The following is a 14,391-nucleotide window of genomic DNA, read 5'->3' as shown; positions in this document are numbered from 1 at the left end:
AGCCTGGTCTGTTCAGTCAGCCCACCTGTGCCATAATTAGCCGCATCTTAGAGAGAGAGTCAGGTGACTAATGGAGTCAGGTGACAGCCTGTTAAGCACCCAGCCTCATACTAGGGCCGAGAAGGTTCACTTTGCAGTAGGAACGACAGACCGTGACAGTTTCCTGAAGAAGGGCCTAAAGAGACTTCAGGAAAAGAGTCTGGGCTCTATTCCAAAGCCAGAGAGTGACTTAAAGGTAACCTAGAAGAGGCTGGGAACCGAGCCTGGAGGGTGGGCTGAAGAGGAGCCGAACTCCTGTAAGACTTTCCTTGCTGAGGGGTGAAAACATTATCTACTAGCTGGTGGGCAAAGTTGTGGGCAGAAACAGGCCTTTGGAGGGCCCAAGAAGCACCTAAGGGGTGCTAGATGCAAAGACCCCTGCAATGCCATGCCCTAATGCTAGGGGTGGTGCAGTGAGTGAAAAGACTTAGAGGGCTATGGGTATGTTAAAAGTTAAGCTTGTGCCTAAAGTGTTGGCAGCATCAGTGCCTTAGGGAGCCTAGCTTTACCTCACAGCAGGCTCCCAGTTTCACAGCTGTCGGGTGCATTTCCAAGGCAAGCATATAGACTGAGGCCTGGATCTCTCTCTAACCCAGTACAACAGCATGGGTGTATCTAAGGAAGGTAGACTGAGCCTTCAGTAAAAGTACAGCCTGAGGGTTTTGCTGTAAAGAAATCCCCTGGGTATGACATGACCAGTTCCACTGGCTCAGTTTGAATCATGTGACTAGTGAGAAGTACACTGATGGCAGGACTCTGTACAAGTAGGAGCCAGTCTGTCACATACAGGGCATTTGACCAACTCCGGCCCTCATGGATGAGTAAGGTTTTGGCACACAGCTGTGAGTAGCTGAATAACCTTTGAACAAAGGAACTTCTGTTAAATGGATGAACTTTTACTGATATCCAGGAAAGAAGCAGGTGTGATGCAATACTGGCCTAGAGAACTCTGTGACCAATGTGTAACCCCCCAGGAGATTACCTAGATTCCTGGAGCTCTGTCTGCTGGCAGCTCAGGGAGGAGGAGCCAAGGCAAACTCAGAGTCTGCCCCGCAACCCATAGGGAGTGAGATGCCCCTGCCAGGGAGTTCAAGAGAGGGGAGAAGCCATTTTGGAGAGTGGGGAGCTGGTGAGTCCCAGGCCTGCAAGCAGGGTTCTCCCTGAGAACTGGCCTCTAGGGACCTGACAGCCGATCCCTCACCTGGGTTTTCCTTCCCCACGGATGAGTCCCAATTGGTAGCGTTTGCTGAGAAATTTCCCCAGCCAGGCTGGGTTCACCCCCAGCCCCCTAGGTGAGACCAGTCACCACACGGTCAGCTCTGCTAGTCCAGGGAAGCTGCCTGCCGAGTGTGTGACTGGAGGCTGGGCTAGGAGGCTACAGTTTGGATGTTAGGGTAGTTGTATAACCTACACCTTGAGCCCTACACCCCTTCGTGGTGAGGGGAAATCCTGGGACCGATGCAGCCTGATTCCTGCTTGAGGAGGATCCCTGACAGCAGACAGCAGCTCCTCTGCAGTGACTGAAGAGTCCAGCGTCATCTTCCAACCTGAAGATTGTTCATGGAGTTCGTGAGTGCACCGTTTTTTAGTTAAGGAATTTGTTTTGGGGACCCCCTACTCCCTGAACTGTGTCCTCAAGCCAGGGAGTGAGGGTTTGAGGATTTTATAACCTGCTGCTTATTATACCTGTGGAGGGATTCACCACCTCCTCCCACTTGTGGGACTTTTGGGCTGTACTGAACCCAGTCAGCCACACTGCTAAACCACTGCAGGGAATTGTATAGGTCGTCAAGGGCCCCAGCAAAGTACGCGTACCAATAGGACACTAGTTTTACATTTGTTACATCAAGTCACAGGTATTTTCAGTGTGGGCACCGGTGACCCTAAAAATAGTGTTTCACCCTGTTATGTTGTATTTGTTGCCTGTTTAATATAATTATTGTGTTGAATATATTTTTGTGTGTTGTGTTATTTCTTGGAAGTCTGCAACTATCTGGCAAGTAAGTGGGGATTACTCTGTAGTTAGAATTTTCTGCCCAAGCTGCCCTGGTGACCCTGCCAGGAAGGAGTGAGGGGGGTGGAGGCACCGCCAAATAATTTCATAGAAAACAAAAAAGATTCACCCTGCTGAGTGTGTGGCGGGATCCAAAAGAACCCAGACCTGTCCATCAAAACCTGGAAGCGGATTGCCATTAAAGGAGGTAACTAGGTGGAGAGGGGCGCTACAAATGTACGCTGGGCTAAACTAAAGCCTTCTTCAGCTAATGCAAGGTGTTATACTTAAGGGTATACTTAAGGGTACTTAACATAAGTGAACAGGATTATAGAATTCAGGCCGAGTAATTGCTAGAAATGTGTGTGATTTTTATTTATTTGTATATCATTTCATATGAAATTCATATATTCATTTTATTTACACATATATATATTAAGCACACAATTAGAACATATATATATATATATATATATATATACATAAACGTGTGTATATATATATATGTGTGTATATATATACTATGCTTTAATGCATATTAATATATGTTTGAATAATTCATATTGATATAATTAATCACTACCACATTAATATTTAGCACACTATCAATGTAACTTTGTGTGTGAGATACAAAATCACACACATTTGTAGCGATTTACTTGGCCTGAATTCTATAATCCTGTTCACTTATGTTCAGTATCCTATAACACCTTGCGTTGGCTGAAGTAGGCTTTGGCTTAAGCAGATGGATGTTGTACCATGGTACAAGCCTAGGAGGTGCCTTCATGACCTTGGTAGTGGTAATGCATTTCTTCAGAACAAAGAGATAAGAGGTACACCTGGTACCATTAAAAACAAGGTGGAAAGATGATTGGCTAAATCTAGCCTCAGCTGAGGCATTTTACTGGTGAACAGGTAGGATAGCCTTGGGGTGTTACTTTGGAAGCACACCTCCTATGTAAGGTGAACTTAATACGGCATGAGATGGCTTCCTGAAAACTGGTATTGTATTGAGCTGTTTTTTCCCCTGCACTATACTATTGATTTTTCCACAATAAACAAGGCTGATATTGGTTATTTGGTCTCGAGTATATTTCATACAAACCAACATGTGATCAAGCAATTGACAATACAATTTACCATCTGCTGAGAACCAGCACTAAAGAGCTTCCCTACCTGTGTGACTGTGAGGATAAAGCCTTTCCATTCCTCCCCACTGTCATAGTCCTCGACCTGAGAGAATAAAAAGTAGAAACCTAAGAGTGACTCCAAAACCAAGTATTCCCTGGTCTCTCCTGTGTGTGTCCCTCTCACAATCCCCTCTGAGTCTGCATTTTTAAGTTGACTTGAGCACAACTTTCCAAAGGAAACCAGGTTTCCTCACTGTCACCTCTTATCTACCGCCACTGAGTGTTCAATCTGTACTCTGACTAGGATGACCATATTTCCCAAAGGGAAAACGGGACACCACGCAGGGCTCTGCCTGTCCCCTGCCCAAGCTCTGCCTCCCCACTGGGACAGGGCTTAAAGGGACTGTCCAGGTCAAAACGGGACATATGGTCACCTAACTCTGACCTCCTCTGGCAGCTCCCCCTCTGATTCAATGCTCAGGATGCCATAGTGACTACCTACCTTGAGACTGAAGACAGGTACAATCCCTCTGTATGACACCCTCAAACCCCTTCTCACATAATGTGGAGGGGGTGGTAGGCTATGGAAAACTGATTCCCTTTGCCTAGTACTTAGCAGAGGTGGAGGGTGAGAACAGGTGCTCTAGAGAGAAGCAAAGGCACCAGTACCTCATCACTACACTTCTGCTTCTGTGTGTATGGGGAGTGGCACAGTAGGGGATGAAGACCCCCACGTAACTATTTTGGAGGCGGGGGGGAGAGTACTATTCCCCCTCATGTACTCCATGCCCCACATTCATCTTCACCACTCCCTCTTGCTTTCTTATCCCCTTTCCCATTCTTCCTCTCCTCGTCCCTTCCCCCTCACCCTCACTGTACGTGAGAGAGAAGGGAAGTGGAAGTGAGTGCTGCACCAGAGGCAGACCTGGGTTCCCTAACTGGCCCTGCCATCGACTTGCTGTGTGAGACTCTGAGCAAGTCACTTCTTAGCTCTGTGCCTCTGTTTCACCTCACGTCCTGTTTGTCTTGCCTAGCTAGACGGTAACCTCTTTAGGGCAGGGAGGGCCTCTCTGACTAAGTGTATGTACAGTGCCCCGCACAATGGGGTGCCACTCGTGCTTGGGGTGCTATAGAAGGCATACAATAAGTGAAGGAGATGACATGGGAGGAAGGGAAAGTAGAGACAGGCGGAAGTTGAGCCCTGACACTGGCCAGGAGGAGCGGGGGGAGGAGAAGGAGGAGCCCCCTCGCTTCAGCAGAGAGCAACAGGGCTGGAAAGAGGGGAGTGCCATGGTCCCAGAAGATGAAGCCCTGGAGACCCCTCCCCAGGCCAGGAGTGGCAGTGCTCTCTCCCAGAGGCAGGAGGTTCCATTCTGCGTGCATTTGTTATTTAAACGAACTAGAATGTTTGTTTCCAAAATGCCCCTCCCCACCCCCAAAAGGCAGTGGGTATCGTGCACCAACCTTTGGAAAACAACAGCCCTGCCATTGCTTTCTGCTATGTTATGGGGATCAGGAGCAGCTTGGGTCAAACAGGGCAAAGGTGCATAAGTCATGCCTTTCCAGCTTCACTGGGTTCACTCACCTTCAGCTCCACTTTGTCATTTCTCAGCATCAGGATAAACTGTGCACTGCACTTTTCCTCTGGATAAACGTTCACTACTGATGTCAAATTCGTCAGCTCTAGTTTCTCTAAATACTGAGAAAGGAAAGAGAGATGGGGCACGCATTAGAGCACATCTAAACAAGTCAGCTGTTCCCAGCAGACACTAACTGAAACAAGAACACTCCAGGGTTTTCTTAAATTTCAGATTGGTGCCATTAACATACATGGCAATACAAAGTCTGTCATTGCTTCTTTTAGAAGCTATTTTCAGCTACAATATACATTTTGGGCAAACTTCTCACCACTCTTCAGTGTGGGTATGCAGCACGGATCCCAGAATTTAACAACATTCCCAGACTGATTACAAATTGTGCTAGATTCAGCCCTGGGTTACATTGATGTGTCCCATGTGGAGATGTAGCTATTTTACTGATTCACTCTGGCAGCCAAATATGGTGGGTCTCATTAGCTGCAATAGAGGAGCATAAAAAGTTTAGTCTCTTTGGAGCAAGAGATAATTAAATGGTGGGACAGAGGTTGTCCTGCATGGAGAAACTCTAGGAAGGGCCCACTCAGCAGAGAGGGCAGGGTAAAATATATGGGCCCTATCATGCCAATAAACACACAATATGAATAAATGTTATTTATTGGCGGTATAGGGCCCGTCATGGGGTGGCTTGCCCCTTTAAGGGAAGTCAGGGTCCACTGTACCCACGACAGGCATCTTTAAGGAGAATGAGCTCAGCTCACCTGTAAGCAGTCAACTCCTTAAGTGGCTGATTGGCGGCTAATGACCACCTGCCTCTGATAAAAGGCACCAGATGTCAGTTAGGGAGACTACTCCTAAGAAGAGGGGTTCCCAAGGAAAGGAAATAGCTCCTCACAGGCTGGGCTCCCTACAGCCATGTGTCGTCGGGAGAAGAGTTGCAGTTAGCAGGAAAGCCCTGGCTCCGGCAGAAAAATCAAGGATGAGAGTTAGCAAAGGGCTTGGCTGTGGGATTGATAAACTCAGAAGTAGTCTGTTTCCTGGCTGAGAAGCCTGGGTGTAGTTCAGTCATGCATTTCTGTGAACTTCCCAGTAGTAAATCAGACCCTTGGTAATAGGGATGCTGTGTGACATGCTAAAGCCACTCAGGGAAATGGAGGAAGGGTGCACCTTCACTGCTGGACCTGGCAGCAAGGGGTGCATATGGATGACACATGCTGTTGATAGGCTCATAAACTTTAGTTTGAGCTCTCCTCATCTGCGCTCTCCCTTCCCAGGCTGCCCCTTCTCCAGGGGGTGTCTGTTGTGGACATCTGACTGCTCTGAGGCCACTTCACTGTGGCTACTTTATACTGAGATGAAGTGGTAAAACTCTTCTCTCTGCCCTAAGGTTCCCCCAAGCATGCCACTGGCAAGAACAGTAGAGCTACAGTGAAAAACAAATAACAAATGTTAGAAAGCCGGGAAATGCAGCTTTAAGGTGACACTTCTTACACAAAACACCCACACAACGTTCTAGCTTCGAGCCTTGTAGACTAACAACAGGAGTTACAGTACTTCACTAAATGTTTCCTCTAGAAGTTCTGTTGTGGTTAACTTTTGGGGGCACAGGAGGTGTCTGACTATGCATGGATCTGCTGGAGAAAAAGATAAAGGAGAAAACATCTTTCTCCCATCATGAGTCCATTTCAGTATGTACAGCCTGTGATGGGGAACATTTTGGGGATGTTGCTTGAGTTCTGTGGAAATGTACAGTAAAAGTGTGTTAATTCTTTAGGGTAATTACTGACAATTGCTGGTGTGAGTGTCTTGCTCAGTCACCTTCTGATTTGAAATGAACAGCACTTACAGCTCCATTCATTGAACAGAGTTGTTGCTAATATAACTGAAGTAGTTTCACTGAGCAATGTGGATTGGAGTTTTTGGTTTGAGTCATGTTATAAACCATGCTATAAAGAATGCCTAAAGCAACAGGGCTGATACGCTCTTCATTTGCACAAGTGTAATCAAGAATAAACCCAGTGAAGTCAATGGATCCACAACAGGGTATATTGTATGTGAGAGAAGAACTGGAGCCCTTATCTATAAACTGGGTCTCAGAAAAAAAACCCTGCCCATGCTGCTCTGAGAAGCTATACATAAACAACACGTGGTTGTGGCGAGCAGAATTTCAACCATAGCTCAAACAAGACAGACTATGTCCATGTGGGATATGAAAGAACTTTTGCTTTATATTGGTCCTCATTTCTGAGGTGCAGATTTTCAGCTAGAAAGGCAGAAGCTCTGTGTTGGAGCAGTTTATTGGACAGACTGGTTTAAGTACCCATATGCAAGATGCAGAGGATGTGCATATTATAACTATACCGCACCTTTCACCCTGACTGATCTCCAAACAGTTAAAAAAGTGTATACACACATACAGCAGTTGCATCTGAGGTAAACATGAGGGAGGGAAAGTCTTAGTCAAGGACTGGACAACCCCCCTGCTCTAATAAGTGCCGTGTGCAACATGTTCTTGAATGACCCTGTATGGTAAATGGGGTGGCTTCAATTAATTCTCATCTCAAAAGTGAATACACAGAATAGCCTGAAGGAAGGTTCTTAGTCATTTTGTTAGGAGCAGACACATTATTTTTATTATTTTGTTCACTTTATATGCTGTAGCTCAGGCTCTCTGTTACAGTGCTTGATACATGTTCCATGGTTACAGGGATGGGAGAGGCACTTGCAGTAAATGAATATATACTCGGTGAAAATGACTACTAAAAATAATCATATATACATACACACAAGCATGTTTTACTACTCACGGTTGGGGTTTTCTTATCACTATAAAAGAAAAGTGTAGTTCCTCTGAGTTCTGTCCAGTACTGTTCAAAATCCTGTTTGAAAAGAACAAGTGTCAGTTTACCTAAAAAATCTTTTTAGCCCCCAAAGAAAAGTGAATGAAATATGGATAAGAAAATTACCATAACCCAGGTGGGTTTATTTCAGTGCTTTATAGTTTGGTAAAGGTCAAAGACCTTCTGCTTCTAACTTCCAGTAAATGAAACAATTTGTAAAATTATTTCATTCCAGGTCAGGAGTTCCGATATATAGACTTCGGGGCTGATTCATTACTGTGTTACTCCAGTTTACGCCACTGTAACTCTATTGGCTTCACTGGAGTTATTCAAGTTTAAAACTAGAGTAGCATCGTAGTGATCCACGTTCAATATCTTGGTTATGGTAACTGACCAAGTATTGGTATCAGTATGGATTATCAATAGCACTGACAATTTCTCAGTACTGATGACCAAATAGTTTATATTTTTTGACATTTTTGCCCCTTATTTAAAATGTGAGCTCCAGCCTGGGGGAGAGAACTGTTTAATAGCTTTTATTTTTCACATTGCTCTCCCTAAATTGCATAAAAATGTCTAGCAGATCAAGTCCTTTAGAATACCTCACAAGACATACTTTGTACAAAACACATCCTAATTACATGACAGTGATGAATATTGGGGTGTCAGGATGTCACACTAAGTACTTAACTAAGTGGGATCTGATTTTTTTTTTAAAGTGCTTATCACCCAGAAACAATCACGTGGAATCCCCATCATTAGAGGTTTTTAAAAACAGGTTGGATAAACACCTGTTAGGGACGATCTAGGTTTACTTGGTCCTGCCACAGCACAAGGGGCTGGACTTGATCTACATTTCTAGGATTCTATCATTGATTTCAGTGGGAGATTTGATATACAGGCTGTAAAATAGTCATCCGATAATGTCTCTACTAACCTGGGCCAAATGGAAACTAGTGGAAGGCAAACAAATTGAGAGATGAAAGCCTCCACATCCTGTCATTGTTCCCCTGAACAATCTAGTCCCACAAAGATTAATATTAACTGTACTGGTTTGTTTGTTCAGCAATATCTCCCTCTAACCTGAAGCTAGATTGTTACACTCACAGTGACTCTTTATCTACTTCCCCTTTCAATGACGAAAGACTATCGATCTGCAACCAACCATTGCCTTATTGTTCTCAATCTTCCCTGCAATGAACGTGTTAGTTAGTGATGGGAAAGGCTGTAAGACAATTGCAATTAAACACTCTGGTCTCTTGTCTGAGGATGCATGAGAAGCATATATTATGGGCAAAGCCTTTCATTTGGGGATTTTATTTGTTTAAAATTGCCCAAGTATTTATTGGTGTTCATTACAAAAATTAAAAAACAAGTGAAAATCAGTGCATAAAATTAACGTAATAGTTTTCTGGGTAAATACGAGGGTGGTTAATATTGAGAGACAGGATAGAGAAAAGGAAGAGTATTGAACGTAAAAGCAGTTTCAGGCTGTGGTGTATTTCATGAACTCTACATTAACAGTATGTATACATATGCCCATGCAGGCCTGTGTCTCTTCCACTACCTTGCCTTATTTTAACAGACAACCTCACATTTACACTTAGACTAATTTATTAGTAACCTAAACCCATCCACCTAATGTCATGGATTGGATTTTTTTTTTAAATAACCAGAATGGTCACATACTTGAGTGCTCCAAAATTCAGGTGAAAAATCAGTAAAACCCTTTGTAAAACCTGGGGATTTTTTAGTAAAATTTGGTTTAAAAAGAGAAACAAAAAAGAAGGGCCTTAATTATGGACTAGTGAATGAAGATAGTAAAACTGTAAAATAGATGTACTTTTTTGGCAAAAAAAGGGGAGAGTTTCTCACACAAGGGTAAAAACTGCAAGTGTGCGAGGCCTGACAAACTAAGGCATGCAGGATATTTCCCCCCAAACCTCTACCTGGTGACCTCTCCCCCATAGATTTCAGTCTCCTAATAATTCTTTTCAGGAGTTCTCCAGAACCACTTGTGGACTAGTGTGCTTCTCCCCACAGCATCCTTGTAACCCCTGAACTGATAAACTGAGGGATGTACACTGCACCAAGCATGGAGCTGATACATGGTATGTTCCTCTCCAGCCCCGTTGCAAAGCAGACGCAGACTGTGAATCTTTATCTGCTTCTCAAAAATGACCTTGTGGCAAAGCTACAATTTAGACCAAGGAAATTGGCAACATTTTACGAGAAGAAGATTTACTTTTGAAAATGAGTACTCGGGAGACCTGATCCTCTCATACAGATATAGTTGTCAGGCTCCCCACTTTGGATAACGTGTAAAAGAAGAGGGGTCTGATTCTCCACATACCACTATAGCTCCATTGAAGTCAATGAATTCCCCCCCCCACACACACACACAGTGAGCTGACACAGGGGCTATGCACCACTTTAATCTCCCATAACCCCCTCTTTTGAAGGCTTAAGTAGTGCATAGTCTTTATATGGACCCTCTGCACAGGCATGAATTTCACCCTAATAAGAATGAGCAAAACCAGTCACTCTACAAGCTCTATGCATTCAGGAATGTCTTTGGGTCACGGGTAAACAACCTCCTCACTGCCTACAAATAAGGTGCACAGACTTGGTCACCTTTATTCCAACTAAAATTAATAAAACTGTGAACCCGTGCTGCCTTCTCAGCATAGCACCTGCTCTGTAACTGGCTGTCCAGAACTGCCATTTCAATTGCATGTAATGTTAGTTTTCCCTTTTCCGATTTGTTGTGTGATAATGCTGTGGCCCGAGTAATAATGGCCACGTTCTACTCAAGGCGTTATTGGATTTCAGAGGTGAGTGAAGCGATTCCTAGTTGTAAAAGGCTTGGGGATTAAGAGCAGAGGCATTATATAAATGCACATTTATTAATATTAAAGCTGTTGGTGGGAAAGTGCTACTAAACATGGCTATTTCCATCATGCTAGATAAAATGAAGAAATGTTTTAGAATAAGTCTGATTGCTGCTAGCTATTTGAATAGCAAGATCAGTAGTTTACTTGTGGTTTCTTGGTGTTTCGGTTTACTGTGCTACCTATTACTATGCATGTGAATCACTGTGCTATTTTTGTCTTTCAACCGCGTCCATCCTTAGTAGCATGTAACGCCTGTGTGCTCTCTGGCTCCATCTACACTGCAGTTTCCTCCATGTTATGAACCTTTTCTTGACCAAATTTTAATTTAAATAATTCTGATGGCTGGTGCCTCAATTTTTAAATAGGTATTTTTAAAAATACCTATCTTTAAAAAGTAGCTTTGGCAAAATTATGTTCTGTCAATGCCAACTAGCCTACCACTGTCAACAGAAGTCATTCTTTAGACTTGGATATAAACAGATGGAGGATCCTTGTTTCTCTGACTGATTTTCATGGCTCTGCCAATTATGACATCAACATTGGCATTTATTTGGAGCTGACAGAAAGGAGAACAGGGAGAGACAGGTAAGGTGGTCTTTAAGGACCCGATTCTGCAAAAAGAACTGTGCAAGTTGACTTTTTGGTTGTGCAAAGCCCTATAGAAGTCAATGGGGAATCCACATGGGCACAGAGGTCTGCTCATGTGGTTCACATTCAAATAGACTTTTAAGGGCAAATAATGAATGTGCAGTATCTAATTTGTTTATTATAAACAGGCCCTGACCGAGAATCATAGATCCAAGCCACATCCTGTCTTTGGGGAAATTTGACTCCAGATCCAACTGCAAACTTCACAGCTTGGTTCCGGCTCTACTTTTTATTAATAGCAGATACACATTTGGACGGATACCTCAAACACAGAGCTCCTGGTGCTCCGCTTGATCATAAAAGATTGCATGTGAAAGTTTGGAAGAGAGGTGTACTGTCCTGGTCTTCCTAGCCAATGTTTTCCCCTCCTCAGTCTGTTACATTGCGTACTGTGTGCCAGTGGGTCATCATCTTCTCTCCCTACAGCTGGCTGTCTTTCAGTATGTGACGTTTTGGAGGCTATTTCAGGATGAACGGTCCCACATAAACGTTCTATTAAATTATTTTATAGTATGCTCCGTATACAAGCATAACACTGTTAATGATGGTCGTATCTCAGATTGAAGTTTTTATTTTTCTAATCACTGGTCCAAGATGAGAGCTTCAGTCATGTATTGGTCCTGAAACATCAAGATTTTCAAAAATGAAAGTCTAAAAGTTAGGCTCCTAAACTCTCCTTTAGGCCTAAGTAAATGACCTGATATTCAGAGGAGCTGAGCAATGCTATCTCCCCTGGACCACAACAGCTGACACCATTTACAATATTTCTAGCCATGACGGTTTCTGAGGTATTGCACCTTAAATTTACGCTGATCCCTTGGTGTAGCAGTGGGTGGGTGTTGCATTTGTCTAGGACCATCTGTAATCACCTCAGTACACATTTTGTCAATGGCTCTGTTTATTTTTATTTTATCCCTTTCACTGCTACACATATTAGGTTTCACATACTACCAGCAATCCCCACTATGTTTATCAACACCGCACACCCCTAGGGGAGCTTGGGGAGACCTGCTAGAGTTTTAACCCCCTGCTGAAACAACATTCTAGGGAAACTGATCTTTTCTGGTGGCAGGCAAAACAATTATGGAGAGCAGAGATGGGCAGAAGTATCTTTATTCCATCCCATCTATGTATTGAAGCTGCCTTCAAATCTTTTGACTATCTTAGCATACCCAATCATTATTATTAATTACATGGCACCATAAATGTGCATGGTGCTTTAAAATACAGATACAGACAGACTCCAGGCCCTAGAGAACGCATGGCCGAAAGCCCTGCTCCCGAAAAGGAATCTGCATGGGCATAAGGGTCCACCTATGTGAATCTCTCGGCAGGGTTGAGGGCTAAGTTAAGACCATAAAGAGGGAAAGAGGAATACAGATGGAGTGTAAATGTCTGCAAAAGCCAAACTTTTGCTAATATCTATTGTTATACCCCTGCTCCTGGACCCTTTTGACCTAACCTTGATAGCAACCCCTCCCATTATTAAAATTTCATCAGAAATGCAGTTCTGTAACAAGCAACAGAGAGTCCTGTGGCACCTTTAAGACTAACAGATATTAGTTCTGTAACATACCACTCCCATTCCTGAAATGAATAGTCTCACTACAAGTTTCCATGGCTTTTTCTGATGCCCAAGAAAATCATATTGCAGTTCTGAAAAATGATCAGTTACATGTATGATCTCAGTGTTATGCAGTGAACTGCCAGTATGTGAGCTAGTGACTCTAGAGAGAGAGTGGGTTTTAAAAGCTTCCACATATGGGGGAACTTGAAAAATATCTGTTGTTTATTTCTGGACTGTTATGCAGCATAATGAAACTTCAACCAATCTTCCATGTTGGGATACATCATTAATAGCAATGTTCAAAAATATCACTGTTCCGAACTTCCTCTTGCTATACTGTAGTTTAAAAAAAAAAAAAAAAGGTAGTAGTTACTTTTCTCTTTGTGAGATAAAGTGCATCCTCCCCCCCGAGTCTACTAAAAACGAATAATGGGGAAATACAAGTTTACCTTCAAACTTATTTTTGAAAAAAATCATATTTGAGCAGTGATCAAGCACAGAAAATATTAAATCTTTTATAGCCATGACTGGGTAGGCGAAAGGATTATAATGGAAACTGTTTTGCAATTTTAACTCTAATGATCGCTATCAGGAGCTAAAATAAAGAAATATATACTAAAAAGCAATCAGTATGTTCAAGGACCTGATCTGTAAATACTTACTAATAATGTTCACACATGCATACAGGACCAGGGCATAAATTATTATCCTGCCTCAGAAAAATTCCACTGTCCTGTGTTTCCAAAGTAGTCCATAAATAAAAGTTAATTATTTCAGCATTATATATTTTTAATTATTGTAAGACATGCTCATTTTAAATGCTAGATGACGGAGAATTTCAGGTTTAAGACTAGTATGGGATATTTCAGAACAATATAAACAAATCAAACTTTGTTCTTGTGGCTTAAAATGTAATCTAAGTGTCTCATCATTATTGCAGCTCTGAAATCAGTCTCAATCAACTTTCCTGTAGATTATAAAAAAAAAAAAGATGGGGTGCTGAATAATTATTATGGTGTGTAATGCAGTTGTTTTGATTATATACATTTATAGAGAATAAATACACATATATACAGAATAAATATACATATATACAGAATAAAATATACATATATACAAATATAAATATACATATATACAGAATAAAACTGAGATGGACTAAGAGTCCATTGGAAAACCCAAAATAAACTACAGCTTCAGAAATCAACATCTTTCTCTATCTTTGCTTCTTATAATATTGTCTACATAAAAGGAAATGCATGTCTAGAAATATGGAGACTATTATGGTACATTTTATATTTATATTATTTTGTTAAAGAGTCTATTTAGTTGAATATATATAAATAAGGATCTGAAAGCAAAAAAAAAGTAGTTTCAAGTATGGGAACTATTACTCCCTGATGCAACAGCAGAAACTGCCAAGAGATACTCAGATTTTATTTACACACAAACTTGACTGAAATAACTAAATCTGTTTTAATTCATACCTTTAGTTATTTCAGTGTAGATACTTACTTCAGAATAAGAGTTTCTGATTTTGCTTTTGCTTAAATTGGTAAAAAATTGACTTCAACTAAATTGTAATGGGACACTTCTATTCTGAAATAAAGTGTGCACAGGACTTTCACTAAAATAACTAAAGGTGTGAATTAAAACAGATTTAATTATTTCAGTGCAGGTTGGGG

At 42.1% G+C, this 14,391-nt stretch overlaps 2 protein-coding genes across 4 annotated transcripts in view; one reads left to right on the top strand and one right to left on the bottom strand.

The window, feature by feature from the left end:
- STAP1 (signal transducing adaptor family member 1) overlaps positions 1-14,391 on the bottom strand; it is a 30,981-nt gene that overhangs the window by 15,963 nt on the left and 627 nt on the right. Inside the window, exons 2-4 of one of the 2 annotated variants that reach the window (XM_065595863.1) lie at positions 7,565-7,636; positions 4,748-4,861; positions 3,209-3,265 (exon numbers count right to left, since the gene is read on the bottom strand). In XM_065595863.1, the coding sequence (XP_065451935.1) occupies positions 3,209-3,265; positions 4,748-4,861; positions 7,565-7,636 (243 nt within the window). The remainder of the gene's footprint in view (positions 1-3,208; positions 3,266-4,747; positions 4,862-7,564; positions 7,637-14,391) is intronic. The other variant, XM_065595864.1, reaches the window with a different exon arrangement.
- The window catches only part of CENPC (centromere protein C), an 80,834-nt gene continuing 66,498 nt past the window's right edge, over positions 56-14,391 (top strand). Inside the window, exon 1 of one of the 2 annotated variants that reach the window (XM_065595859.1) lies at positions 56-235. In XM_065595859.1, the coding sequence (XP_065451931.1) occupies positions 71-235 (165 nt within the window). In that variant the 5' untranslated portion in view covers positions 56-70. Of the gene's footprint in view, positions 236-1,079; positions 1,609-14,391 lie in introns of those variants that run through there. The other variant, XM_065595861.1, reaches the window with a different exon arrangement.

The sequence above is a fragment of the Chrysemys picta genome, chromosome 5 (genome assembly GCF_011386835.1).
Source record: "Chrysemys picta bellii isolate R12L10 chromosome 5, ASM1138683v2, whole genome shotgun sequence".
Lineage (NCBI taxonomy): Eukaryota > Metazoa > Chordata > Testudines > Emydidae > Chrysemys > Chrysemys picta.
Note: the sequence above shows the minus strand (reverse complement) of the source record. Positions and strands in the feature narration are given on the sequence as shown.